Source organism: Haliotis asinina, chromosome 9, assembly GCF_037392515.1.
Source record: "Haliotis asinina isolate JCU_RB_2024 chromosome 9, JCU_Hal_asi_v2, whole genome shotgun sequence".
NCBI lineage: Eukaryota > Metazoa > Mollusca > Gastropoda > Lepetellida > Haliotidae > Haliotis > Haliotis asinina.
The window spans coordinates 39921880-39948847 of record NC_090288.1 but is presented as its reverse complement, the minus strand read 5'-3'; the positions used below and the strand labels follow the sequence as shown (position 1 = coordinate 39948847).

The 26968-nt window shown below is 39.7% G+C and overlaps 2 protein-coding genes across 2 annotated transcripts; one reads left to right on the top strand and one right to left on the bottom strand.

Annotated features, from left to right (window-relative positions):
* Positions 1-7852: 7852 nt before the first annotated feature.
* On the bottom strand, positions 7853-22378 carry LOC137296063 (gem-associated protein 2-like). The gene is made up of 8 exons (XM_067827715.1): positions 21960-22378; positions 18785-18872; positions 17083-17172; positions 16604-16666; positions 16032-16247; positions 11935-12003; positions 9628-9738; positions 7853-8979 (listed from the first exon to the last, which is right to left on the bottom strand). The coding sequence occupies exons 1-8, from the start codon at positions 22085-22087 to the stop codon at positions 8893-8895; spliced, it is 852 nt and encodes a 283-aa protein (XP_067683816.1). The 5' UTR covers positions 22088-22378; the 3' UTR covers positions 7853-8892.
* LOC137297247 (DNA/RNA-binding protein KIN17-like) lies at positions 22361-24970 on the top strand. The gene is made up of 5 exons (XM_067829259.1): positions 22361-22454; positions 23244-23388; positions 23665-23759; positions 24180-24346; positions 24927-24970. The coding sequence occupies exons 2-5, from the start codon at positions 23269-23271 to the stop codon at positions 24968-24970; spliced, it is 426 nt and encodes a 141-aa protein (XP_067685360.1). The 5' UTR covers positions 22361-22454; positions 23244-23268.
* Positions 24971-26968: the final 1998 nt, after the last annotated feature.

The following is a 26968-nucleotide window of genomic DNA, read 5'->3' as shown; positions in this document are numbered from 1 at the left end:
CTGGATAAGACAATCCAGGGATCAACATCATGAGCATCGATCTCCGTGACTGGGTTACGATGACATGTGTCAGCGAGCCTGACTACCTGATCCCGTTTGTCACCTCTTAAAACAAGCATAAGTTGCTTAAGACTAATGAACCCCGATCTTGTTCCCCGGTAAAATGGGGAGCATGGAAGGTACTGGTTGTTAAGGTTTTGCGGGGTATTATCTCATTTCCTGATACCCTTCTTTATGACGTAACGGAAAAGGTGTAGCTTTAGCCCAGGGGATAAACAATCTTAGTGAAAAAACCTAAAGAGAAATACTTCTGTATCTGTGGAACACCATGTTACGGAGTATATTTTTATTTCTTTCATCAAGTGTATGACGGAACTATGAGACGGAAAGCTGTATACATGTACGAACATTTGAAACAACCGAGATAAGATAACAAGGGAAGCCGATAGTTAAGTAGCGCTAAACTGGTACGGTGGATGGGCAAATGGAAGCCAGGGATTGTTCATCCAGGCATGAGTGATGAGATAACAATGGTGGCATTTAACAAGGGAAATGACATTAGAGAAATGTAAGCCATGAATAAATGCAAGCCTTGTTAAACTTTTCACAGGCTTTCAAAACACTCATTTATTTCAACAAAAACACTCTGGGTTTCTGGAGTTACAAGTTAAAAGATTAATTACAAAATTGCCATAACATTTGAAAGCATATGCATTTTATTCTATGCGACTAAAACAAATGGTGATCCATCCTCCTGTTGGATTAAGTCATACGTAGGCAAGACGACATGCGCGGACAGGGCAGAATTAAGGTAAATGTAGCTTTCTCGCTCTATTGCTTTATCGCTTTCTCGACTGGCTGTATCGCTTTCTCGCTTTGTTTTATCGCGCTATCGCTTTCTCGTAATATCGCTTTCTTGCTTCCAAATCAGCCACCATAACGTTCTCAGGCCCTGACAACTCTGAAGACATGTTCCAATGCCAAGTAGTTCTAAAGATTAATAACAGTAGTTCCAAAATCGTTTCTGTTCGATTGTGAGATAATGCGATCGATTGCTTGGTCGTGTGGTCACTGTTACCGATCTTCGATTATTTCAACTAATCGGAACACCTCTATCGGAAATACAAATGTAAAAGACTCGTCAACAGAAAGAGTGGCTCGGAGAGAAGAAAGGGTTGGACTGTCACCATTCATGAAACCTGCAACAAACGTGTTGTTGCACCAGAGCAGCCAGCCAACTGCGAGAAAACGCACGACAATTGAAACATGGTTAAAGTGTAAAATCCATTTTTTATCCAGAAAATCAGCTTATATCTCGCGGCGATTTCATTTGTGGAAAAGTTCACGTCACTACCTCTGTGTAATTAGCAAAAATGTGTGACCATACCTAAGTGCATATGCACATGTGACGCATTTTAAGATTTCTTTCACATGTACATTATATAAATTTGTAATCCAGAAAGCAGTAATCCCTTAAGACGTTTGACTAGTATAAGTATGCTGATAAGAGTGATGAAATATTTAAAAAATCTACTCTACAAAAAAAACGATACGATATATATCGGAAAATGTCGCCGCCTACGAGAAATGGCGCAAAAACTGAAATTTTGTGAAGGTGAAAAAAAGTACATTTTAACCCTGAAAATCAACGTTTGAAGGTTCCGTTTGTAGAAAGGTTTATGTTACCTATCTAATCAAATAAAATACAGAACACAAGTACGCATGCACACACGATACGTGTCCAAACTAGCTCTATTTGTCAGTTTTCTTTTCAGTTCTCAATCCAGGTGTCTAAAATCGTTTACAAAGTGCATCCCGCATTGTTTCGTTTCAAATCAGAAAACATAAACATAAACCATGTTAAGACCTATAGGGTATCTATGTTTAGCGCAGTGTGCCCAACGCTATCGTACTTAAGCTTATTAGAACGGTGGCATAATAGGGCCATCTTAATGTTCGCGTAAAAATCTACTATTTTGAAATTTCCAGTTTATATGTTGAAATTTCAACTTATTTTCTTGAAATGTCCAGAAAAAAAGAAAAGAAACTTATAGTGAGTGTGAGTACGTTTAGTTTTATGCCGCAATCAGCAATATTCCAGCTATATGGCGGCGGTCTTTAAATAATGGAGTCTGAACCAGACAATCCAGTGATCAACAACATGAGCATCGATCTGCGCAAATGGGAACCGATGACATGTGTCAACCAAGTCAGCGAGTCTGATCACCCGATCACGTTAGTCGCCTCTTACAAGAAGCATAGTCGCCTTTTATGGAAAGCCTGGGTTGCCGAAGGCCTATCCTACCCCGGGACCTTCACGGGCCTGGCCATTTTAGGCCATCGTGGGTATAAGGGTCACGCTTCGCTATTCAGTATCTAGAAAATTCAAGTTGCTATTTTGAACATTTAACTTACAGATCGACAATTCAACATCCCGTCTTGAACATTCAAGAAAATTAGTACCTCTGCCCTGAACTCGGTGAGAAATTAACTGAGTTAATGAAACCGAGTTAACATTTAACGTCACTTCGGCAATATTTCAGCCATATCGGGACGAATTAATAGTGAGTGAGTGAGTTAATGTTTAACGTCACATCGGCAATATCTCAGCCATATCGTGACGAGAACATTTAAATTAAATATATGCATATGGAAAAATCTGTCAACGGAGGACAGTTAAACAACTAGCATATCACAATTTTAAGTAAAACTAGTATGGAAAGTTAAAACTAATAGCACTATTTAGACAATACATAATAAAAACAGACTATAGATCGCCAACAACTGAAGGTAGATCACCACACTAGGGACCATGGGGACTTACAGTACCTTTGCTACCTGCATGGACCCTAGTTGGATTTACATCATCCCCTCAGCTGCTGGCGATTGTACGAAAGGTTAGCCAAAAATAAAACAACATGAATACTACGATTAAAAACCTGGCAGACTTAAATTTACTGTGAATGTTTGTGGACTTACGTACCCTCTCAGGAGGACAATAATTTTACAATACTTCAACCCCCTTTGAGGGTACAGCCACCAACAATTCAAGTTACTAATTCAAACTACCAATCATTAAAATACATCTATTTACAGAAACATACTATTCAAAATTCACCCAAAAAATCAATTTCTTTTAAAAAACCTATAATAAAATGAGAATTAACGTTGGTAAAAAGATCCTTCATTGTTTTAACTGTAAAATATTTATCCCTTGTGATGGAGAATTCAACACAGTCAAGCAGAATATGCTTGACCGTGACTCTCTCATCACAAGGGATGCAAAATCGAGGATCCTCACCTTTCAACAGGTATGCATGAGTATATCTAGTGTGGCCAATACGACATCGTCGTAGTATGACCTCTTCAAATCTGGATTGACAACCCAAGTGGGTATAACCAATGTAAGGTTTTATCTCATGTAATTTATTTATACCCACTTGGGTGTCCCACTTCTTTTGCATCAGATCACGGATATAAGATCTAATGGTGGCTTTGTAATCACTGTAGGGAATAAGAAGCGGTGTCACAGATTTGTTGAGTGCTGCCTTGGCAGCAAGATCGGCCATTGTGTTCCCTGAAATGCCTACATGGCTGGGTAACCAACAGAAGACGATGTCGTATTGGCCAGTAGCAAGATTATTATACAATTCAATAATGTCAATTAAAAGTGGATGTTTACATGATAAATTTTTAATCGCCTGGAGACAAGAAAGAGAGTCTGAATAGATTATATATTGTTTACGTTTAGGGTGTCTTTGAATTAATAAGAACATTTAGTTAAAGGAATCGGATAAAAGGGTAAAATGGATTGATCATCTTGCAAACTGTTTACCTTGTATCATGTACACCAGTAGCTACATACTTGTCAACGAGTTGGGCTTTACGCCGCGTTTAGCAATGTTCTAGCTATCACACGGCAAGGGATACCAGAAATATGCTTCACACATTGTGCCCTCATGGGGCATCGAACTCGTGCCTTCGGTGTCAGAGCTATACCAGTTGTGCCTTCCTTCTGAACATAGGCTTAAATATTATATCTGAGCAGCCACCTGTAGGAATATCTAAACTGGACGAAAGTGAATTAGTGAAAACGTTTAAAGCGGTTTACCGTCAGTGCGCAAAAAAAAAATAAAAAAAAATAAATAAAAAAAATGAAAAAAGCATCACTGTGTCATCACATCTCACACTGAGAAAACTGCAGATATGGTAATGTCACTCAAATGTCTGGTCAAGATCGAACTCGACTTAGCCTACAACTTAGCGATATGGCAATGGTCACGTAATCACAGTGAAATCCCGCAAATGTAACTATTGTCTATTTTAGTGCTATGGCATTTGGTTAAATGTTGATACACGTCTATCGGAGGTATAGCAAGATGTATTTGGTACTGCTGGCGAGCTAGGAATCTCTAGGTTTCCCAACCCCATGATGCCAGACTTGAAAGTGTCAGGCAATATGTCATCTTGGTACGTTTCCATGGTAAAGGTCACAGTAATGCTAAGTCCAGACATATAATCGAAATAATGAACTGAATAGGATAAAACTAACATCAGTAAATTGGGTGAAAACTAATACCACAGTTTAAAAATGAACTTACATTTGTAGTTCATGCTAACAATAATTATTTTAGTCCACATTTGCTCCAGTATTGATAAATGTGAATTTGACCTTTGGCCTTGAAGGTGTTTATGCCCACGTGTTTATCACCCACAGAGACGGATATCATTAAAACCAGTAAACATTCTTGAAAAAGCAATATTTCATCACATAGATGCATGATATAATGCATTCTTGGATACAATTAAACGTGCATGGTAACCATGGAAACGCCTCGAATCCCACTTGGGAAAGCGTTACTTCCGTTCCTCTATATATTCTTTCTTCCGCTGATTAACAGAAGTAACACGAAGTGGTTCACCCTATATTCTACATAATTTGGGGTCTTTTAGTCAACATTTTTAAGTCCACTGAGAAGTGTTGTGTTAGGGTTCGTTAATAATTCCAGTACATGCCAGTCATAAATATTACATTGCGTTTGGGATGAAGGAATGGGAGGAACTGTTAACTGCCGAACACACGGTGCTATATGTATTCCTTACTTAGCAGTAAGAAAGATGAGATGTTAAACATGGTGGCCACAGGCGACATTGAAGTCTCTTTTGAAAGTAATCAAAGACCACACTGGCAGTTAATGTTTTGCACTGGGGGAGCCAAGGGGGATTCAGGAAGTTCGAATGTGGTCAAGGGACTGTGAGGTAGAAGAGACACGGAGGTGTATTTTGCATTACTGAAATCTGAAGTACTAATAAAAAAGCATTTTAAACTCACGTTTTCAGCCTTCGACATCTGCTGTTCGATTTCATTCATTTCAAGCGGCGTTCAGCTACCGGGTGTGTGACGTCACGGCAATCACGAGAGGTCCGTGCTACCCGGGGCCGTCGTGTTTATCGAGTTTAACTCTCAGTACACTAACTGGCTTTAAAGTACATTCACATTGGTGGAATCGTCAAAGCACAGTCACAATACAATACAGAAAAAGACATCACATAAAATATTGTTAGATGTCAGGGTTCTCGACTGCCATTTACGCTGTTTAGTCCGGTGGGAGAACATCCGAGAAACGCATGCTGCAGCAGAATGTTGCATGTGTTCGCGGCAACATAGCTATGATTTGTTGTCGGCATGAAAGACAGCACCCCCATCCTCGATATCTCCAGGCTATACGTTCCGATAACTCTCCACTGTAGTTATCGGAACGTATTGCCTTGAGATATCGAGGATGACTCACTCCACAAATTGAAATAATTTTTCCCAGTTTTATTTTATTTTCGCAAGGAATGTTAACAATTAAGTGACATGTGTTTAACTAAATCTATGGATCGTTTCAAGTGAAATGGACAAAAACAAAAATATTTTGTTGAATGGTCTGCACATTGCAACACGATACATCCTGATATGCTATGAAAGAAATGACAGATTAGCTGAATTGAACTGAATGGTTTATTCTCATGAAGCCATCACACTCAGCTACAACGTGAATGAGTGTAGTTTTACGCCGCACTCAGCAATATTCCAGCTACACGGCGGAGGGTAAATAATCGAGTCTTGACCAGAGATTCAGTGATCAACAGCATGAGCATCGATCTCATTAATTGGCACGTTCCCATTTTACGTGCACTCTATCAAAACAAATTTACACTCCAGTGGCTGTGCTATATGCACGGTTAGACGTGGAACTACCTACTCTATACAATGGACTAATCTGTCAGTTTTAACTATTATATTGTGAGTGAGTGAGTTTAGTTTTACGTCGCACTTAGCAATATTCCAGCTATATGGCGACGGTCTGTAAATAATCGAGTCTGGACCAGACAATCCAGTGATCAACAACATCAGCATCGATCTGCGCAATTGGGAACCGATGACATGTGTCAACCAAGTCAGCTAGTCTGACCACCCGATCCCGTTAGTCGCCTCTTACGACAAGCAGAGTCACCTTTTATGGCAAGCATGGGTTGCTGAAGGCCTTTTCTACCCCGGGACCTCCACGGGTTGCTGAAGGCCTATTCTACCCTGGGACCATCACGGGTTGCTGAAGGCCTTTTCTACCCCCGGGACCTTCACGGGTCACTATTATATTGTGGTCATACTGTCTCGGATAATGGGATTCAGGAACCTATTGAAGCTTAATCAAGCATCCTGCTGCGTAAAGGAACTAAATGGCTGCCCTTCTCACAGTCACACTCTGCTGCTAAAGACTCCAGTCAAGGTTACAGTCAGATAGAAAAATCAGTCATTTCATGAAATGACAAAAAACAAATAACACAAGAGGGTCAGCCATTGAGCGTCACTTTGTGTCAATCAGTATACTTCAGTCATTTCATGAAATTTCACTTTGTAACTTAATGTACAAAAGTGGATCACATTTTCAGCATCACTTATTGCCAAAAAAATTTATAACTTCTGTGGCAGCGACTTTTGCAATTCAGCTTGGCTTTGAAGCATTTACCCATGTTTGTTGCTGTGTCCTGAACAGCCACACCTCACAAACCCCTGTCCATCAAATATAGGTGAAATGGAATTTCATGCACTGCCTGAAGTATATTGTTACACGAAATGGCTCACACTTAGTCATTTCATGAAATGACCGAAATTGTAAGTCATTTCACGACTGATTTCACAATCTGACTGTAACATATATACAACGTCATGGTCGGGAAGATTAGCTCTTTTATTTGTCATGGCTTTGTTTGATAGTAAGAACAGTGTTTTGGGAGAAAATCATGTGGTACTCATATACTGTCATGGTTGGGAAGATAAGCTCTTTTGTTTGTCATTGCTTTGTTTGATAGTAAGAACAGTGTTTCGGGAGAAAATCATGTGGTACTCATATAGGCCTTTTACTATTAACAACAATATACAGAAACAGTAATTATGGTAAGGTTCCATACATAATTATTTCACTTCTTCCCTCATGATCAAAGCATGTCAGCAGAAACAAAATATGGTCTCTGAGGTAAGGTAAAATCACAACCAAATAGTCACTCAGAAGCTGGAGTGTATCCCCTTGCTGGAAATAAGACTTGGGACATACACATTTATGCGAAGGGGGTATTCCACAAGCCCTTCCACTGTGGCCAAAATGGGACCAAACCACAGCATTATTTCAGTTATAAGGGTGCCCCAGGAAAATACTGTGTGAACCAGACAATCAAGTGACTGAAAAGTGATGCTAGGGTATAAAGACAAGCAGCCAGAGTCACCACTGATCCAGTTGGTGAACTTTCCTGACCACTATCAATTGTTGAGGTCCACTCTAACACTACAAGGAAACTCCATTACAAACAATATATTTGAGCACTTTATTCAAAAACAGCCACAACAATTTTAAATGCTCCATACATCTCACATTGAAGTCCAGGTACGGAACAAAGTAAACGGAGGCAACTCTTTATACCCCAGATAATAAGATAAATGAAGAACGTATGTAGTAGAATGTTTGGTATAATCAAAACAACTCACATCATGTCGAACATCATCAATATTTTAGAAATCTACATCAACTACTTCATAGTCATAGTCTTAAAAGGTTAACAAAAAACAAAACCCAAATGAACAAAAAATAATTCACCCTGGACCTTTTTTAACCAGTGATTCTGAGATTGCATGCTGCTTTCGGATGTCCGCTGGCATTACCTGGCAGTCAATGTTGAATTCTACCATGACTATGTGAAATAACCTAATTTGATTGAACAATCAATTAAACTAGACACTAGTAACTTGGACTGAAAAGTGTTATGTGGGGGTTTTCAAAAAACAGTTTAAGTCAACGTGTCACTTACCTGGTAGGGTTCAGCCTTGTAGGCCAGGACAGAAAATTGAGAATCTTAGGCAGGACTTAAAAAGTTTGAAAGTTACCAAAATCATGCTCAAATCCCGTTTCCATTTACAAAGTGAAATAAATCATAACAGTTTTAGCAAAGCCTGTCTCAGCAACTCTCCTATGATAGTTGAAAGTTGCTTGACTTGTTATGGCACTGTAAAAAGGAAATATAAGGCCTGTGATATCACAGTTCCACATTGCATTACTTCAGTTTGTTCATCTCAGTCTTCACAGACAGCAATGAGCATTCCACACCAGCATACATATATCTTGTAAACATGTATACTTCTTGCACAGAACAGGTCTCTGTTAGGTCATTTCCTCAATGATGTTGTAAACATGCTTTTTCATTTCTCTCCAGTTTCAACAAAAACAATCTTTGGTAGGCTGTTTTGTTAATGACGCTGTAAACATACTTCTGTCAAATTTTGACAAAAACAGTTCCTGGATGGTCATCAACCGTATAGTAAATATAGTACTCTTGTCCAGTTCAGTTATCAACAGTCTATGCCAGGTCGTTCTGTTCAAAGTATTTGGCCACAAGACATATCAGCAAATTAAGTTCCAGCAACCTGGGGTCATCAGGACTAACCTAAGAATGAAAAAATCAGAGTGAGTGACTGCTTGAACATTTAAGTAAGCAAGATTCAGCAATATTCATGCAATATGATGACAAACAAGTCTGGACCAGACAATCCAGTGATCAACATCATGCACATCGATCAACATAACTGGACTTGGAGTGAGATCAAGTTTTACACTCAGGTAACTGGTAAACCTTAGGACCATTCCTAATTCATGGCTAGGGTGTGTCACTTTGTGTGTGTGCGCGCACAAGTTGGTGATTTAAAGGGAGGTCACCCCTTTTGTCTTAAGGGAAGGAGGAGGGGGAAATGGAAAAAGAGGGAAGATCAATTTTTCACATAAAGAGTATGGTAGTGTGTATGTGTGGTTTGTGTGTCACTGATTTTGTACGTAACACGCAGGGTAGGTCACTTACTTTTTCCATGAACTTAAGAGGAGTATATACACACTGTATATACTTCTCTATAAATTCCAGACAATCCTGTTATTGACATCACAAGCATGGATCTGCACAGTTGGGTCTGCATGAATAAACCATGCTAGTGAGTAATGTCAACCTAACCCTATCAACAGATATGATATCACACAAAAAGTATTCAGCCTGTCAGAGCTAAGGATCTGCGTGATCCACTGTACTGGTTTACAAAATACATACCAGAGTAGCTCTGAGGTTGGAGCAGAGCCGGGCCAGATCTCTGATGATGGAGCATGCCTCGGGCAGTAATGGTTTCTGCAGACTAGCCAGCAAGCCATAGAACCATCGACCCTGGAACAGGTGAACAATATTTTACAGCTGTGTTGAAAACAGTACATAGGTTGAAACGTCAGAGCAATGTATGAAATAATTGACTACCCGAGATGGGATTTCTGACGGATGGTCAAAATTCACAGCTGGCCAGTCTGATGGTCTGGTAAAACATATAGATGTTCTATATGAGGAGTGTCCCTAAAGTGGTCAGTCTCACTATATTCTTGTCCAATGTTAGAAAAGCTGCAAATTTATTTAGAAGGAATCATTAGCAAAGGCATGTCCAGAATTTCTCATGTGTGGTTAATGTGGTTAACGAGATATTTGTCATCACAACACATTGGGGTGTAATTTTTCTTTAAACATGGCAGGAAGTGAAAAACAATCAGTCATTTGGTACGTCTTGGATAGTGGCATGTGCTCAGATAATATAAAATAAAATACCTTCAGTGTAGTATGAATGACTTCACATCATAATCACCATTCAAAGATTGGGATTGCTTGATTTATATTTAAATGAGGCTGTTTACACACCCCCATTTCAATCTTTCAAAAACATTTTGTCCAGACATTCAAGCTGGCACTGTTTACATATATTGAGAGCTGACATGTGTGACCATTCAGTATTTCATTTGAACCATCATGCATGAAGGAGTGAAAACACTAGAATAAGTTATGTCCTTCTGAAAGTGGGGACTGGGTAGTGTCTATAAAACAAGCTCTGTCAGAAAGCATAATGGGGGTGAGAGTCAATTGTAGTTTCAAATTGCATTCTTATGCACTTATCTACGTTTGATTCCAGAGGACTTCTGCTTATCTCAAACTCACAAAATATTTCTTTCATATTTTGTTTCCTGAAGTTAGTGATGCATTTATTGCGGAGTTTGCATTTCTTGGGGGGTACCAAGATACAAAGTCAAACAAAATGGGGATCGTGAGGCTGGAACATGGCCAAAACAATTTGCTTGAGCTTGACAGATAATATGTAGAAAACACAGTTGCATTTTTATAATTGTCCAGGTGAGGCCGACTACTTTTGGGACACCCCTCTTACATCGGAGTAGATTTATAGTAAATTTATAAAGTCTTAAGTGTCTGGTCTGGTTTAATCGATTTCCAGCTGGTAACATTTTGAAGGTACCAGTCCTGATGGCTGGCTGGGTTTTTGGCTTATTTCATACACTGATCTGGGGAAATATAGGGCCCTCAAGCAGGACCTATCTGTCCTTAGTGCTCCTGGTGACAATGTACACTTGGTCTGGTCTAGTGAAGTCATATTTGGTGGCTGTGCAATATGCAACCAGAACTGGTTCTTGAATTAGGAGATAAACATCATGTGCTGGCCAATTTCCGGGTGTTATTGAGTATTTGAAGCATGGGAATGCTGACGCCGTCGGTTCCAAATGAAATATTCCCGTGCTTCAAATACTCAATAGCACCCAGAAATTGGCCACCAGATGTTGTTTATCAACATTGTAAACAAAAAAGTAAACCAAAGGGATTTACTAGCTGCACTCGTTTACATCGAGTATGGTTACAGCAGTGATGTGTCATCAGCTGACTGTTTCAGCTGGTTCCCATGGTAGCATCTGGAGTTGCTCATTTGTGACGTAATTTACAATATGATTTGAATGACGTTACCACTGTTGATGACACAACAAAACAATTGTTTGCGATGTTTCTATGTGTCTATGTTTTTCAACCAATCAGATTACAGAACACAGTGACTTTTGGTTTGCAATATATGTTTGTCACCATAAATCTTGTACCTGAAGTAAGCTGGGCCCCATCTTGGAAGTCAGAAGTTGGTGGAAGGAAAGGGTGGAAGGAAAGGGTGCAAGGAACCAGCTTAGTACCGGAAGTAAGGTGTTGATTTACAGGCCCTACTGACAAGAGCCACAAGCTTCTGCAGCTCGGAAGCATAGGGATTTAAAATGTTATCCTTTTCACAAGACAAATAAGAAATACAGAACTACGCAATATTCATATATTTATTTATTTTTTAAGAGCTACTTGATTACGTAGGCGACCTCTTATGACTAGACACAGATTGCGGGTGTAGCACATATCGAGTAGTGGTTGAAGAGTTCATGCATTTGTCTTTTAAAACCTGTGTTTGATTCCTGTATGACACCATTTCTAGTGTTCACCTCACCATGATATTGCTGGAATATTCTTAACATTTACTTATGTAAGACGCAAGTGAACATGCACCTGGTGTGTGGTGAAGCCAGTAGCCTCCAGCCAGTTCACATGGAATTCTAATACTTTGATCACCGTGGTCTGAAACAACAAGGAGCGTCCATGGTGAGTCAAACAATGTTAACATATCATTCCATGATCAGCTCTCATATAAACAAATCTAGCAAATGACATATCATAACAAAGGTCCACACGATGACAGGTCTCATTTCAGCGGTATCACACCTAAACACATTTGAAAATAGGCCTTTCGAAAGGTATTACCACCCATAACAGTTATGTTTGATAACAGTGGAAACTCAAGATGAATCTCACAATAAGTGTGCCTGAATAAGAGCACATTATTGTACAAGTACAGTCGTCCCTCGCAATAACACGGGTCTCGGGGTCCATGGACAACACCCCGCGTTATTAGACACCTGCATTATTGCTCACTTGAATATAGGTCGAGTGAAAGACCCAGCAACAAGAGCGTATATATACATTTCATTTGGTACATGTGTGCATGTGTATATACAAAACGTACAGTATGTGCATCTGTGAATGGTTACGAAACTAGCGTGTGACGGAGAAAATAAAACTTGCAAAGGTGTTTCTGTGTTTTCCTTCGGTAAGACCAATCTGTAATATGCAAATCTGCTAATGTGGTATGATATGGTAGCAACAGCTACGTGAGGTAGATGTCTATTTAACAATAAAGGATTAATTTACCACCTCAATTAGATATGGGGAACATGCTGAGATATATTACTAGGTCATTGCTTTGCTCTCATTACGCAATGTGTATGAGACATGAACTTTTGGGAGCCACGGATTACCCCGCAGTTTAACCGAATCAGCAGTATCATGAAGTGCTTTATTGCGAGGGACGACTGTATGTAATTTTCTGAAAAAAGTTGATATTTTATATGTATCCTGACTCATGCAAATTGCTTATCTCCTCTTCCCAAGCGAAGGTAGTGGAACACCTGAAATCCCTTGAAGTTCCGACGTAAAATACACTTACCCATGTGTAGCCTCCCCTTTCCCTGTGCAAAGGAAGCTGACCGACCATGCTTGTTACTCTCTCCTTGTAAATCGCCCGACACGAGAATTATAGGAATTCAGCGTGCCTGTGATGCAACTGAACGTCAAGATGTTGTAATCAAGACTAGTTGCGACCCCTCTTTGTGTACAAGTATCTTCATTACAAGTACAGGGTCATAATCACTCATGCTAGTCTGTTTGAGACTTGCGCATGGACTTTCCATCATTATACTCCACAGAGCGTCTGGCTTCCACAAGTCACGTGATAAAACGGGTGAGTGAACTCAGCGCCTTCGGGGAACTGTTAGTTGCTGAGCAATGACAAGCAGCCCAAACTAATGAATGCCAGAGACATCCTCCGTGGCTATGTCTCGTAGATAATGGTTATCAAACACTGTGTTTAACTTCCAAAAGCAGCCCTCCATGAAAGTTGATAGAGGGCAATTCCCATGTAGCGCTAGTGTAGAGGCTCTGATCAACACTGAGATAGTGTTGCGGGATACTTCCGTTGGTGTCTCAGTGGATACAGGGATAAACAGGTGCTTGAAATGTTGCCTTCTAGACTTGGTATGTCCGATGTATATCTTCTTATCTTGCCTCATGTAAGAATGTCGAGTTTTGATTGGTCCACGTGACTCTGATAAAATACCATGTACATCCATCACAATCCGCCAGCGGGAGTATAAACATTCAGCTAGATAAATGTGTTATCACATCGTGTCGAGGGAAATACAGGGTTTATCAGTCCCTCGTAAGGTTGTATACAGCCTCACTCGTAGACCCCGATGAGCTGTCTGCTGATGATTTGCATCAAAGCTTGTGTGGTTGAAGTCTAGAGCATGAATTTCTGACATGCGTGCAGCTGTAGCCAAGGCAAGTAAAAAACAGCGTCTTCTGAATTCAAATGAGTTCAATGATGTCAAATCAAGTGGTTTGTATGCATCACTTGTGAGATGTTGAAGTACGATATTTAGATCCCATGCTGCAGCTCTAAATCTACGCTGTTGATCTTCCAACTTGAAGGAGCGTAGTAAGGCAAGTAGCTCGGATACTTTAGTCAGCTTGGTTCCCGTTTCCATGGTGACAACTGAGCTGACAGCTGCCAAGTATGCAGAGCCTTTCAGACCTCTGGAATGTCATAAGTGACATAAATATTCTGCTATCTGCAGATATGTTGCTTCCAGCTGTCGCAGTAGCCATGAGGTCCAAGTATTGAAGACAAGGCCTGTATGCGGAACTGTCTGCCCGGTTGATCTGGCAGCTGTCTGATTTTCTCGATGACTCTTGGTAGTAGCACTGGAGGGGGGAGTGCAAATGTGTTTTGTCCTTCTCACCAGATGCTGAGTGTGTCTGATGCCCAAGTTAATGGATCTGGTACCGGTGACACAAAGGTTGCTGTCTGTTAGTTGAACCTTGTTGCAAATAGGTCTATTTGCAGTGATCCGTACCTCCAGCTGATTAGTTGAAACGTCTCTTGATGCAGCATATACTCTGTGATGACCTCTCCAAGCTCATGTTGCATGAAGGCACCTGCCTTGATCTGCTGCGTTGAGTGCAGTGACGGCTGACTCATAGAGATGTCTACTACGACGACCAAGGCTGCTGACGAAATCTATGTTGTCTGGCGGCCCGGAGTTGTCTATGCCAGTGGACTTTCTGCTCGAAGTGTAGCATCAACGACCTCTCATTGTAGATATGTCTTTCCTGTAGAGGGACGATCTCATCACCACAGGACTTCTTCGTCGAAGAATGTTGATTCTGCAACGACTTCGTTGCCAACAAATTCGTCTTCGACGACGATGGTGATAGTTGATTTCTTAAGCTGTGACGGCCCTGTTCCCGATGAAGTATTCTTCTGTGGTCTAGGGGACGACTTGCTGGACCCAAGGTATAACTGGAATGAATTTCAGCAGTTAATGAAAAAACGGTTACCTGAAGCTAAATCATCCGATTAGACATGACTAATGAAAGTCGACATTGCCTGTCCCTCGCACGCCTGTGAAAAGAACGAATTTATACAGTAAATTCTGAAACAGATAAATTTCCGTAAAGTTCACAGCAAATAGTGGAAGAACATAAGGGCTTACACACAGGAGAAACTAAAAGCGGGTAAACCGCTGACAGCCGTAATTTACACTGTAAACATGATTTCATCAACTGAGACTAAGTCACAAATAAAAAAATTGTGATACATGTACATAAACCAAATACCGCATATGACATAAATATAGTTAAAGGACCGAATGGTTGAAATACTTATCTCTGTAGTGGAGACTCCAGGTAACTCCAGCCGCCCTTGTTGGGCGTTTAGAAGAGAGTGACAAGCATGGTCAGTCAGCTGACCATTTGCACGGGAAAAGGGGAGGCTACAAGTGGGTGAGTGTATTTTACGTCCGCTTCTTTTAGAAGGGAACTTTAAGGAATTTCAGGTTTACCACTACCTTCGCCAGGGAAGAGGAGATAAGCAATAAGCATGAGTCAGGATAAGGAAAAATAAATGTTTAATTTGCATGTAATACAAATAGAGGAAACCATTTGCTTTGAACCTCAGTCTAAAAGAACAGATTTCAACAGCAAACATATATCACGTGAAGCCTGACATGGCCCTTTAGCTGGGCATAGCACTTTGTGGGACTTCTGTACTTCCAGGAACAAACAACATTTCATACCCCCTAGAATAGTCTCATGGTTGCCATTTGATAGCAGGGAATTGATAATAACAAATTTCCAATCTCATGATCCCAAAGTTCGCCAAATATTACTATAACAGCTGTGACAATCAAGCACACTTGGTCTGGTCTAACTCTAAGTCATATTTGGCAATCGCACAATTTGGAACCAGAACTGGTTCTTGAATATACGCTTGTCACCATGAATCTGGTACCGGAAGTAGAGTTAGCCCCATCTCACATACTGCAAGTTGGCATGAGCAAAGGGAGGTGGGAACCAGCTTAGTACTGGAATTAGCGCTTCTTGAGACTTACTGGCATGGTTGTAAGGTTTAGCTCCTGGGCCTAGTTTCTTTCAGCTGTTTCAAGAGATCATGAAAAGAAGAATTTAGAAAAAACATAGCATGGCTTCACCTGATCCATGTTGAGGATGATGCTGAGCAAAGGTGGGGTTCCTTGCATGGAGGTCTGTGATGGCGCTACTGGCTGGTCCTTGTCGACTCCCATTGGCACCTCCCCTCCTTCAACCATGGCCTCCATACCCTCTTCCTGGCTGCTTCCCTCAACTGATTTGATTTTCAGCCGATCGAAACACAAGCGGCACCAGCTCTCTGCATCATTTGATGAGGGCTGCAAGATGGACCTTCAGATCAGATACATATGCATGGTGACTTCTGGGTGATTATGTTTTGCATAACACTGCACTAAGCAATATTCCAGCTCTATGGATGCGGTCTGTAAATGATTGAATCTGGACCAAACAATCTATTGATCAACATCATGAGCACCGATCTTTAAAATTGGAATGTGATAACGTATCAACCAAGTCAACCATCCTGTCAGTCACCTCTTCTGACAAGTATGGATTACTGAAGATCAGTCCTAACCCACATCTTCACTGGTACACAGTGTGCAAAGGACCCCTTACTGCCACAGAAACAATCACAAGTACTGACAGCAACAGCAGACATTTTATCTGAACTTACCAGGTTTGGTTTCTTCACATTTAATTCTCCAGACTTTATCATAGCTCGGAATCTAAGTAATTTCTGGAAGAGAAAATACAAGAACGTTTCCAAAAAGACATTCAGCAAACAATCAGTTAAGCGTAGTACTGTTGACAATATAGCTGCACGATAGCAGTCTGAAAATAATCAAGTTTGGATCAGACAAACTTGTAGTTGACAGCATGGCAACAAAATTTTGAAAAAAGAACATTATTTTATATCAGGCTTGGATGTCTGACAAAATGTTCTTCATTTCAGAAATTCTGAACTTAAATAAATGAATGTAAGACATTGTATTGAAGGCCCATCCTCATCATCAAACACAAATCACTTCCACAAAGTCATTGACAGCAGATAAACCACAACAGTGAATGAACTGTGAATTGTGCTATTCAAACCTGGGATTTTTATCAGTATTTCTTTACACATGGCACCAAATGTCAGAATGGCTACCTCACCTGTCTCAGTTCTGCAAAGTCAGCAACTTGCATCTTCTCCCAGGCAGGTGATGGTGCTAGTCCTCGAGGAGCAGGGATACAGCTGGATGGCTGGGAACCAGAGCAAATATGGAAAAAAAACATTAACAGGGATGGCAACAGCTGAAAATAAGAAAGGGGTCCAGGAGCTGAAACAAATTTAACAGTGTATCTCAGAAGTTATGGTGAAATTCTGAAAACTGATAGCCCAAGAGACATAGATGTGGGTTCTTCATGTTGATAAGTAGGACCAAACCCCTTAAATATTTTCTCGGCGGATTTAGACGAATCGCAGGTTCGACTGATTTGCATTGAAATCCACACATTAAGCAGACAGTTCACGTTAGAATGATATCTGGGAAATCAAATACTGAACAGCTCTATATCTTCATCTTAAAAAAAACCAACAAACTTTTGTCATGGATACCAGAAAAATTCTGATAAGAATGATCTGCAAATAACATCCAATGGCAAAATGTACTAGGCATGGTTGATATCTGTATAAAACTGATTAGGAAGTTTTGAAGCTCTGGAAACATATTTCTTTTGTTTAAGATGTTTATAACAAGGTTTGCCCAGGCATGGTAGGAAAGTCAAGAACCAACCAACTGGTTACCATGGCAACAGCTATTAACTAGGAACATACTGAGGGTGCATCTGGACTTTGACACTTTGACCATAGATTTCTGGACATGCCTACCGGGGTTTTCAAAAAGCCCAGGGCTACTATACAGAAAATAGGGATTTTGACAAGTGAATTTTGACACCAGATTGAAGCACAGGCTCATGTTTGGAAAAATGGGCTTTTATTAGAAAAGTGAAAATCATATGGAATATAATATCATAAGGACAAAAGTGAAGGAAATCTTTTTAATACTAATTTCACGAATATTGCAATGACCATGCAATGAAACGGAATGCATACACATGCTAATATATTACAACTCTTGAAAACATTAAAATGTTAAAAATTGTCATGAGAAGTATGGGGCTCCATTGAGTCAATCTACTGCACAAAGGATCGCAGAAGTTGACACCACTCAACAGCATCAACAGATGTTTGTCATGTCAAATATAGAAAGATATAAAAAAGAAGAAAGAACAAAGTGATCCTGGGGGTTGTGGGATAGCCTTGTGGTCAAAGTGTTCACTCATCACTCTGAGGATGCAGGTTCGATTCCCCAGGTAGGCACGAGTGATGCCCATTCTGTTGTTCCTTGTTGTGATATTGCTGGAATATTGGTAAAGCAGGTGTTAAACTAACTCACTCAACAAGGGATGCCACTGATATGCCATGCCAACTGACGCTTGTCCGAATGGTACACAAAAGTGACCTTGACTACTGGGGCTAGTTTTGCGAAGCTCAGTCACAGAGTTAAGATAATCGCAAGTGTCATATACATTAACATGAACTTGTGACTATCTCAGCACTAAGAGAGCTTTGAAAATTTAGGCCCCGGCTGTCACACTTCCATTGTGGTTGAAGTGCAGTGTCTGAATGGTTTAGATAGCTGGTTATTAGGTGTCTGAGTCTGATACTGTGTGGTTTCATTTTGGACAACCCCAAAATAATCTGCACTTTACTGAAAACATGAAATCTACATATAACATATTACAGTCCCAAGAGACAATAGGGTTGTGTCTTGAACAGGATATGTTCAAGCAAAGAAATCATGTAATTTACCTCTTTATACTTGACAGTCTGTTTACTGCTAAATGCCTTAGGATCAATAGGGGCCACTACCACCTGGGAACATTCCCGAGCCTCTTGTCTGAAATATAAGTTTTATACAAATGAATATGGCATTTTTTCAGGCTTGATTTTGCAAAACCTATTCAGTACCAGATTAAATAATACTGTCATTTCGAAGGCAGTATCAGTTAATAACCAGGGCCCCGTTTCACAAAACTCTCGTAACCCTAAGATCTCGTAACTTTTCTTGTAGCATTTGCACCTCCTATGTAACAGCATACCAGGTGCAAATGCTAGGAGAAAAATTATGAGATCTAAGGCTTACGAGGGTTTTGTGAAATGGGGCCGTGCTATCCAATACCTTTTCTGGTGTGTGTATAAATGCAACATTTATTTGTACGTCTGAAAAGTATCCTGACAATCTATACTTTCGAATGCGATTTCATCCATTGTGTACATGTAATACTGGCATACAGTTAACCATAGTTTATAATGTACATGCTCATAATGGACAGATGGATTTAATAATTTGATTTATCTATTTTATCTGGACCACATGTTATACATTATGGATTACAGTGCAAATGCATGTGACAGACTGCAGTGATAACAAACTGAAGATTTAATTTGTTGTAGCATACTGTATATAAGTAAGTGTGTTTAGTTTTATACTACTTTAAGCAACATTCCTGCAATAACAAAGTGGGGGAAACACCAGGCACACATTGTACCAATGTGGGGAACTGAACCTGTGTCTCCAGTGTGATCACATGTTATGTCCTCTACTGGTGATGAGCAGATAGTTTAACTTCTAGGCTACATTTTGCACTAAAATTTGCTTGTGTTAAGACCTAATCTAGGCAAAAAGAAGTTTGTCTAGCTGCATCAGAGCTGATAGTGTGAACATTGTGTGTTTATGGTTCTCTTTACCATCTCTACAGACCCTGTAATCACACTCACAGTCTAGAATGATAGATTCATCTTAAACATTGACCCATGAGGTCTATTAGGCTTCATAAAAAAGGTGAAATGTTTCTTGGGCATCAGTGCGTCACTTTTGACTTGGCCGCATCCTTTCCGGTAAACTTCCCCAGCTGTATTTCCAAGAGAAAAAAAAATTAACAATGTGTTCCTCATTCATCAGCCTTTTTTTCTATCCAAAATTCTAAACAAAGTCCTACCACCCTTTTTTCACTTTTGAAAAAGATGTGCCCAAGAAACATTTAATTTTTTTATGCAGCTTTACAAGTGACCATCATCATTATGGGACAATATTCGTTCAAACATATCGCAATGTGGCCTTGTTCAGGAATTGGAATAGGAAATATTGTCCATGTGACTGACTGCAAGGCACATAATCTCATTATTCTGATAACTGGATAAACACACGCTTGCAGTGAAGAGCAGGGACTTGAAACGCTAAAAACTGCCACCAAGGTATATACTGTCTCTGATGGGTAATTAGTACAATAAAAAAAGTATATAATACTAATACCCCATTAGAGTGACTGAGTTTAATTTCACGCCACACTCAGCCATATAACAGCTATATGGCGTCTGTCTGTAAATAATCGAGTCTGTACCAGACAATCCAGTAATCAAAAACATCAGCATCGATCTCCACAACTGGGAACCGATGACATATAGTCTGGTTCATAATTATTGAGAATTTTTCTTCTTACTTTGAGCTATCCTAACACCTCAACTGATTCACTGATACTTAAAACTAAGTAATGGTATAAGGGAGGTAACTCATCTTGGCCTACTGAGTATAGTACAATTAGAGTTACCTCCCCTGAATTTGTAGCAGACGTCATTTTCCTCAGCACTGTCAACAATGTCTGCTGAAGATAAAAGAAGGTTGATTTTTGAGTTTTGTAATCAAGGAATTGATGATGTAAATACATTGGCAGAGAGAACAGGAACCCCTCTTTCTACTGTGTATAGGATTAGGAAGAATTTTAAAGAGGGAAAGGATTTTGGGCACCAGAAAGGAGCAGGGAGACCCTGAAAACTGGACTTCTCAGATCGCGTCCGGCTGGGAATTTTAGCATCTAAAAAGCAAAGGGCAAGCATCTCCAACATCAGGTATGAATTGATAGAAAGGGGATCAACAGTTGTATCAAAATCTACAGTTAGAAGAAATTTGATTGATCTTGGATGGGAGAAAAAGACTGGAATTCCTTCTCCTCTCATGAAACAAGAACATAAAGACAGGCGTGTTGAGTGGTGTTTGGCACATGAAAACTTTGACTGGGAAAATGTGATTTTTACTGATGAAAGCTCAATATGGGTATATCCCAATAATGTGAAAATATGGACAAAGTCTGCGTCAGCACCGTTGTATCGACGACCTAAATACAGCCCAAAGTTTCATGTATGGGGAGGGATATCCTTATTAGGAACGACCCCGCTGGGTGTGTTTGAGGGAAATCTGACAAGTCAACGCTACACTAACATATTAGATAATTTTCTCCTTCCAAGTGCACATGTGTTTTATGGAAATGACTGGATTTTGCAGCAAGATAATGATCCTAAACACACCGCAAAACATGCCAAGCAGTGGTTTCAGGAGAAAAATGTGACTGAAGTACCATTTCCTGCATATAGTCCTGACTTAAATCCCATTGAGAACATTTGGGGGATGATGAAGGAATGTGTGAATCAAAAGGGGTTGACAAAAATTGAAGACATGAAGAGAGAAGTGGTCCGATACTGGGACAGCATAACTCACGAGACACTAACCTCTCTGATAGGAAGTATGCCTACCCGTCTTAGACTGTGCCGTGAAGCGCAAGGAGACTTGATAAAATATTAAATTGTTACCTACACAACATGAAAAGGTCAGTTCACTTTCACAATACATTCAATTTTATCTGATTTGTTCTCGTTTAAAAATATGAAATGCTTTAGCTATTCTCAATAATTTTGAACCATACTGTATGTCAACCAAGTCAGTCAGACCACCCGATCCCATTAGTCGCCTCTTAGTCTTACGACAAGCATAGTCGCCTTTTATGGCAAGCATGGGTTACTGAAGGCCTATTCTACCCCGGGACCCTCACGGGTCACCCATCAGAGACAGTATATACCTTGATGGCAGTTTTTAGCGTTAAACATGTCAAAAGCCCCTGTGCAGTGAGGAACGTATGCTTTAAAAACTTACCTGACCCGTCTCAGATATTCGTTTCCCGTTGTTGGGGGTATGTTCAAATCAAAATTGTCATCATTATCATCAACGGCAAACGCTTGTGGAATGATGTCATCGTCGGCAATATCACTCTCTGTCTGCATCTTCACCTCTATTTCTGGGTCCACCAACTTTCAAGTTTCGTCCGTCCAGAAAACGTGTTCCGTTTTCAAAAAGTTGAATTCGCACCCGAAAGTGTGTTCCATATAAATGGTACAACGTAGAAGGCAACGAGGAAATGGCAATTATGTGTTTGTCACAATCTCTTCAAAGGTACACGAACTGAAAACGACCAGGTGTAAACAAGAAATATTGCTGTTAATTCTGCCGTGTTGCATTTCGTAGGAAAACCCCTGTGTGTCTTTTGTACTTCGTTCAAACACTTCCGGTATTAACTATTTCCGGTATACACAAACAAGTGGAGAAGCAGAAACAAAATAAAGCTTTATTGTTTGGATCTTTTGCCTCTTTGTAAGTATACTGTTGTGAAAGTGAATTACAACGAAAGCTAGATTGAACATTCTGAACACACTTAGTAAATAAATTTTCAATTATGCTGGTATTTACGAGATCTGTGCAATCTATCCTCCAGCACCTGAACATTTCGCTCATCCACTGGCACTGATACGATAATCATCAGTGTTCCCATCAGTTTGTCATTTGCTTGTCAAGAGAAGACCCGTCTTCTGATTGTTGTAGACGAATTCATCACATCTCCCTTAAAGTGTGGTTTCAATCGCTTTTTTGTTCAATTACTTTTGTTGAATGGCGCTGGGTTATATATTCATGGAAATCAAATGTCTGAAAACAGGTTCCATCATTCAAGTGCTGTTGACGGACGGGACAGTGGCTGTCTCTTTTCTCTGGCTGAGATCTGTTGAAAACACCACCTGTTATGTGATCATCCCACTACTGGGTATATGTCAGCAATGTCGGTTTAGACTTTGGCTTTAGTAACCCTTGGCTGTCTTAACAGGCGGCTATCTGGTTTATGTGGACAAATTTGCTGACTTTGCTGACACAGGCCATTATATCCCAATTTACGTCAATCGATGCTAATGATGTTGATCACTAGATTGTCTGGTCCAGAACTGATTATTCTGCCATTTACTGATATAGCTGGAACATTGGTGATTGTCGCACTGAACAACAATGAACCAAATAAACTTTGGTACTGTAAAGAGTTAGAAAATAAGGTATTCTAGGATATATTATAATAATCATAATACGTGACATGTTATTTATGTTATTTTCTTTCAGAAATCCAGAAATATAATCAAGCAGGATGGGGAAAGAGAAAGGAGGTTTTTTAACTCCCAAAGCAATAGCTAATCGTATCAAAGCCAAAGGACTTCAGAAATTGCGATGGTATTGCCAGATGTGTCAGAAACAGTGTCGTGATGAGGTTAGATAATATGCTGCATTTGTCACTTTATTTAATCACCTTGATCACTAGATAATGTCAGGTGTTTGTATATTTCACCTCTATTCTATTTTATATTTGTTATTGTTGTTCATGATTACTATCTCCCTAGTAGATTGTTGGTTAAAAAAGGCGTCATAGCGTTTTATGCTTGTATTAAATAAAGAGGTAACTAAATGTAGCATGTTGTGCTGAGCATACTCTCGATGTTAAAGCTTTGTGAGTGTGGATTCCATGTTTCGTACACTTTCATTCTAGAATGGTTTCAAGTGCCACATGATGTCTGAGTCCCATCAGAGACAGCTGCTGTTGTTTGCAGAGAACCCAGACAAATACCTTGATACATTTTCAAAGTAAGTTTACACATACATTAAGTACTGGAGCAGTTGTGTAGCCTAATAGTTAAAGTGACACTCATCACGTTGAAGGGCCGGGTTCAAGTCCCTACTCTGGTACAATGTGTGAAGCCCAATGGTGTCCTGTCAGTGTAAACATGTTCTTGAATAGCTTGTGTTAATTTTCATGTTTTTGTGTATTGTGATACAGGAGCTGAAATTGTATTGAACTGTGAGCTTTGTATCACCATACAATAGTGTATTGTTGTATTGTTACACCTCTGTTTTTCATAAAATCCATTAAAAACATGAGGGTGGATTTTGATTTTGCTGTAACATAATACAGCTTTGATAACTATTCTTCAATTATGTGAGCTTCTGACTGATATGATCCTGGTTTGTGCCATTATATTTTTATGTATGTTATTCGTCTTCCAGAGATTTTCAGGATGGGTACTTGGAATTACTGCGGCGGAGATTCGGAACCAAGCGAGTCCATGCCAACATAGTGTACCAGGAATACATTGCAGATCGGGAACACGTCCACATGAACTCCACAATGTGGGAGACCCTCACTGAGTTTGTCAAGTGGTTGGGGAAAGAAGGTGAGCCTCCTTCCTTTCTTCATCCTTGATATCTCCTGGGTGAACATTCTGTTAAATCTCCACTGTCCCTTGGATGCGTCTATGGCTCAGCCCGATAATTTTATTACCTCCCATTGCTGGCTCTGCATTCTCACAGCAGCCAATCAGCTAAGCTGCCGCTACAAGAAGCTTGCCAGTGTCAACAAACATAGTGGTTGCAGCTGTGAAGGTTTGTTTGCAGTGCAACTCAGATTTGAGAGAAATCATACAGACGAATTGCAAAAATATATGGAAGAGCTCCTTCCACCTCTTTTAGTGTTCCTTGGCATGATTTGTGTCGGCAAATTTAATCAGTTAGACACCTGATTAGATGAACAGCCAGGCAAGGGAGCTATTAAAATTATCAGGCTGTAGGCAGTAGATACATCCAGGGTATAGTGGAGATTTATTGGACTTATATATTAGGTATTTAGACCTACATTCTACATTGATCATGTTGATACACATACGATATATACCAATCTGTGTAAATCTTTTAAACCAGTCGCACCATCCTTGTATATCATTAATGTGTTTACTTTCAGGTTTGTGATTGTCACAGTTCTTGTTACCAAGAATCTACTGATGGAGAAGAAATTTCATTGAGACATTTATCACCATGATTACAATATATGTGTTAAAATTTGCAATACTACTACAAGTAGTAGAAGATTGATGCTTGTGTTGTTGATCACTGGATTGTCTGATTCAGACTTGGTTATTTACAGACCACTGACATATAGCTGGAATATTGCTTAGGGTGGCATTAAACTTCAACCAAGCAACCATTTTAATAATGACCCTGTAGCATGCTACCCTTTGAAATGCGAAGCTCAGTCACAGAGTTAAGATAATCGCAAGTGTCATATACATTAACATGAACTTGTGACTATCTCAGCACTAAGAGAGCTTTGAAAATTTAGGCCCCGGCTGTCACACTTCCATTGTGGTTGAAGTGCAGTGTCTGAATGGTTTAGATAGCTGGTTATTAGGTGTCTGAGTCTGATACTGTGTGGTTTCATTTTGGACAACCCCAAAATAATCTGCACTTTACTGAAAACATGAAATCTACATATAACATATTACAGTCCCAAGAGACAATAGGGTTGTGTCTTGAACAGGATATGTTCAAGCAAAGAAATCATGTAATTTACCTCTTTATACTTGACAGTCTGTTTACTGCTAAATGCCTTAGGATCAATAGGGGCCACTACCACCTGGGAACATTCCCGAGCCTCTTGTCTGAAATATAAGTTTTATACAAATGAATATGGCATTTTTTCAGGCTTGATTTTGCAAAACCTATTCAGTACCAGATTAAATAATACTGTCATTTCGAAGGCAGTATCAGTTAATAACCAGGGCCCCGTTTCACAAAACTCTCGTAACCCTAAGATCTCGTAACTTTTCTTGTAGCATTTGCACCTCCTATGTAACAGCATACCAGGTGCAAATGCTAGGAGAAAAATTATGAGATCTAAGGCTTACGAGGGTTTTGTGAAATGGGGCCGTGCTATCCAATACCTTTTCTGGTGTGTGTATAAATGCAACATTTATTTGTACGTCTGAAAAGTATCCTGACAATCTATACTTTCGAATGCGATTTCATCCATTGTGTACATGTAATACTGGCATACAGTTAACCATAGTTTATAATGTACATGCTCATAATGGACAGATGGATTTAATAATTTGATTTATCTATTTTATCTGGACCACATGTTATACATTATGGATTACAGTGCAAATGCATGTGACAGACTGCAGTGATAACAAACTGAAGATTTAATTTGTTGTAGCATACTGTATATAAGTAAGTGTGTTTAGTTTTATACTACTTTAAGCAACATTCCTGCAATAACAAAGTGGGGGAAACACCAGGCACACATTGTACCAATGTGGGGAACTGAACCTGTGTCTCCAGTGTGATCACATGTTATGTCCTCTACTGGTGATGAGCAGATAGTTTAACTTCTAGGCTACATTTTGCACTAAAATTTGCTTGTGTTAAGACCTAATCTAGGCAAAAAGAAGTTTGTCTAGCTGCATCAGAGCTGATAGTGTGAACATTGTGTGTTTATGGTTCTCTTTACCATCTCTACAGACCCTGTAATCACACTCACAGTCTAGAATGATAGATTCATCTTAAACATTGACCCATGAGGTCTATTAGGCTTCATAAAAAAGGTGAAATGTTTCTTGGGCATCAGTGCGTCACTTTTGACTTGGCCGCATCCTTTCCGGTAAACTTCCCCAGCTGTATTTCCAAGAGAAAAAAAAATTAACAATGTGTTCCTCATTCATCAGCCTTTTTTTCTATCCAAAATTCTAAACAAAGTCCTACCACCCTTTTTTCACTTTTGAAAAAGATGTGCCCAAGAAACATTTAATTTTTTTATGCAGCTTTACAAGTGACCATCATCATTATGGGACAATATTCGTTCAAACATATCGCAATGTGGCCTTGTTCAGGAATTGGAATAGGAAATATTGTCCATGTGACTGACTGCAAGGCACATAATCTCATTATTCTGATAACTGGATAAACACACGCTTGCAGTGAAGAGCAGGGACTTGAAACGCTAAAAACTGCCACCAAGGTAT

Bases quoted from the DNA above. Each gene is read 5' to 3' on its own strand.
- LOC137297247 (XM_067829259.1), top strand. From the start codon at position 23,269: ATGGGGAAAGAGAAAGGAGGTTTTTTAACTCCCAAAGCAATAGCTAAT. The intron at 23,389-23,664 runs GTTAGATAATAT...CTTTCATTCTAG, and splicing joins AGAAACAGTGTCGTGATGAG to AATGGTTTCAAGTGCCACAT. The intron at 24,347-24,926 runs GTGAGCCTCCTT...TGATTGTCACAG, and splicing joins CAAGTGGTTGGGGAAAGAAG to TTCTTGTTACCAAGAATCTA.
- LOC137296063 (XM_067827715.1), bottom strand. From the start codon at position 22,087: ATGCAGACAGAGAGTGATATTGCCGACGATGACATCATTCCACAAGCG. The intron at 17,173-18,784 runs GTAAATTACATG...TCTGGTTCCCAG, and splicing joins AGACTGTCAAGTATAAAGAG to CCATCCAGCTGTATCCCTGC. The intron at 16,667-17,082 runs GTGAGGTAGCCA...TTTCTCTTCCAG, and splicing joins ACTTTGCAGAACTGAGACAG to AAATTACTTAGATTCCGAGC.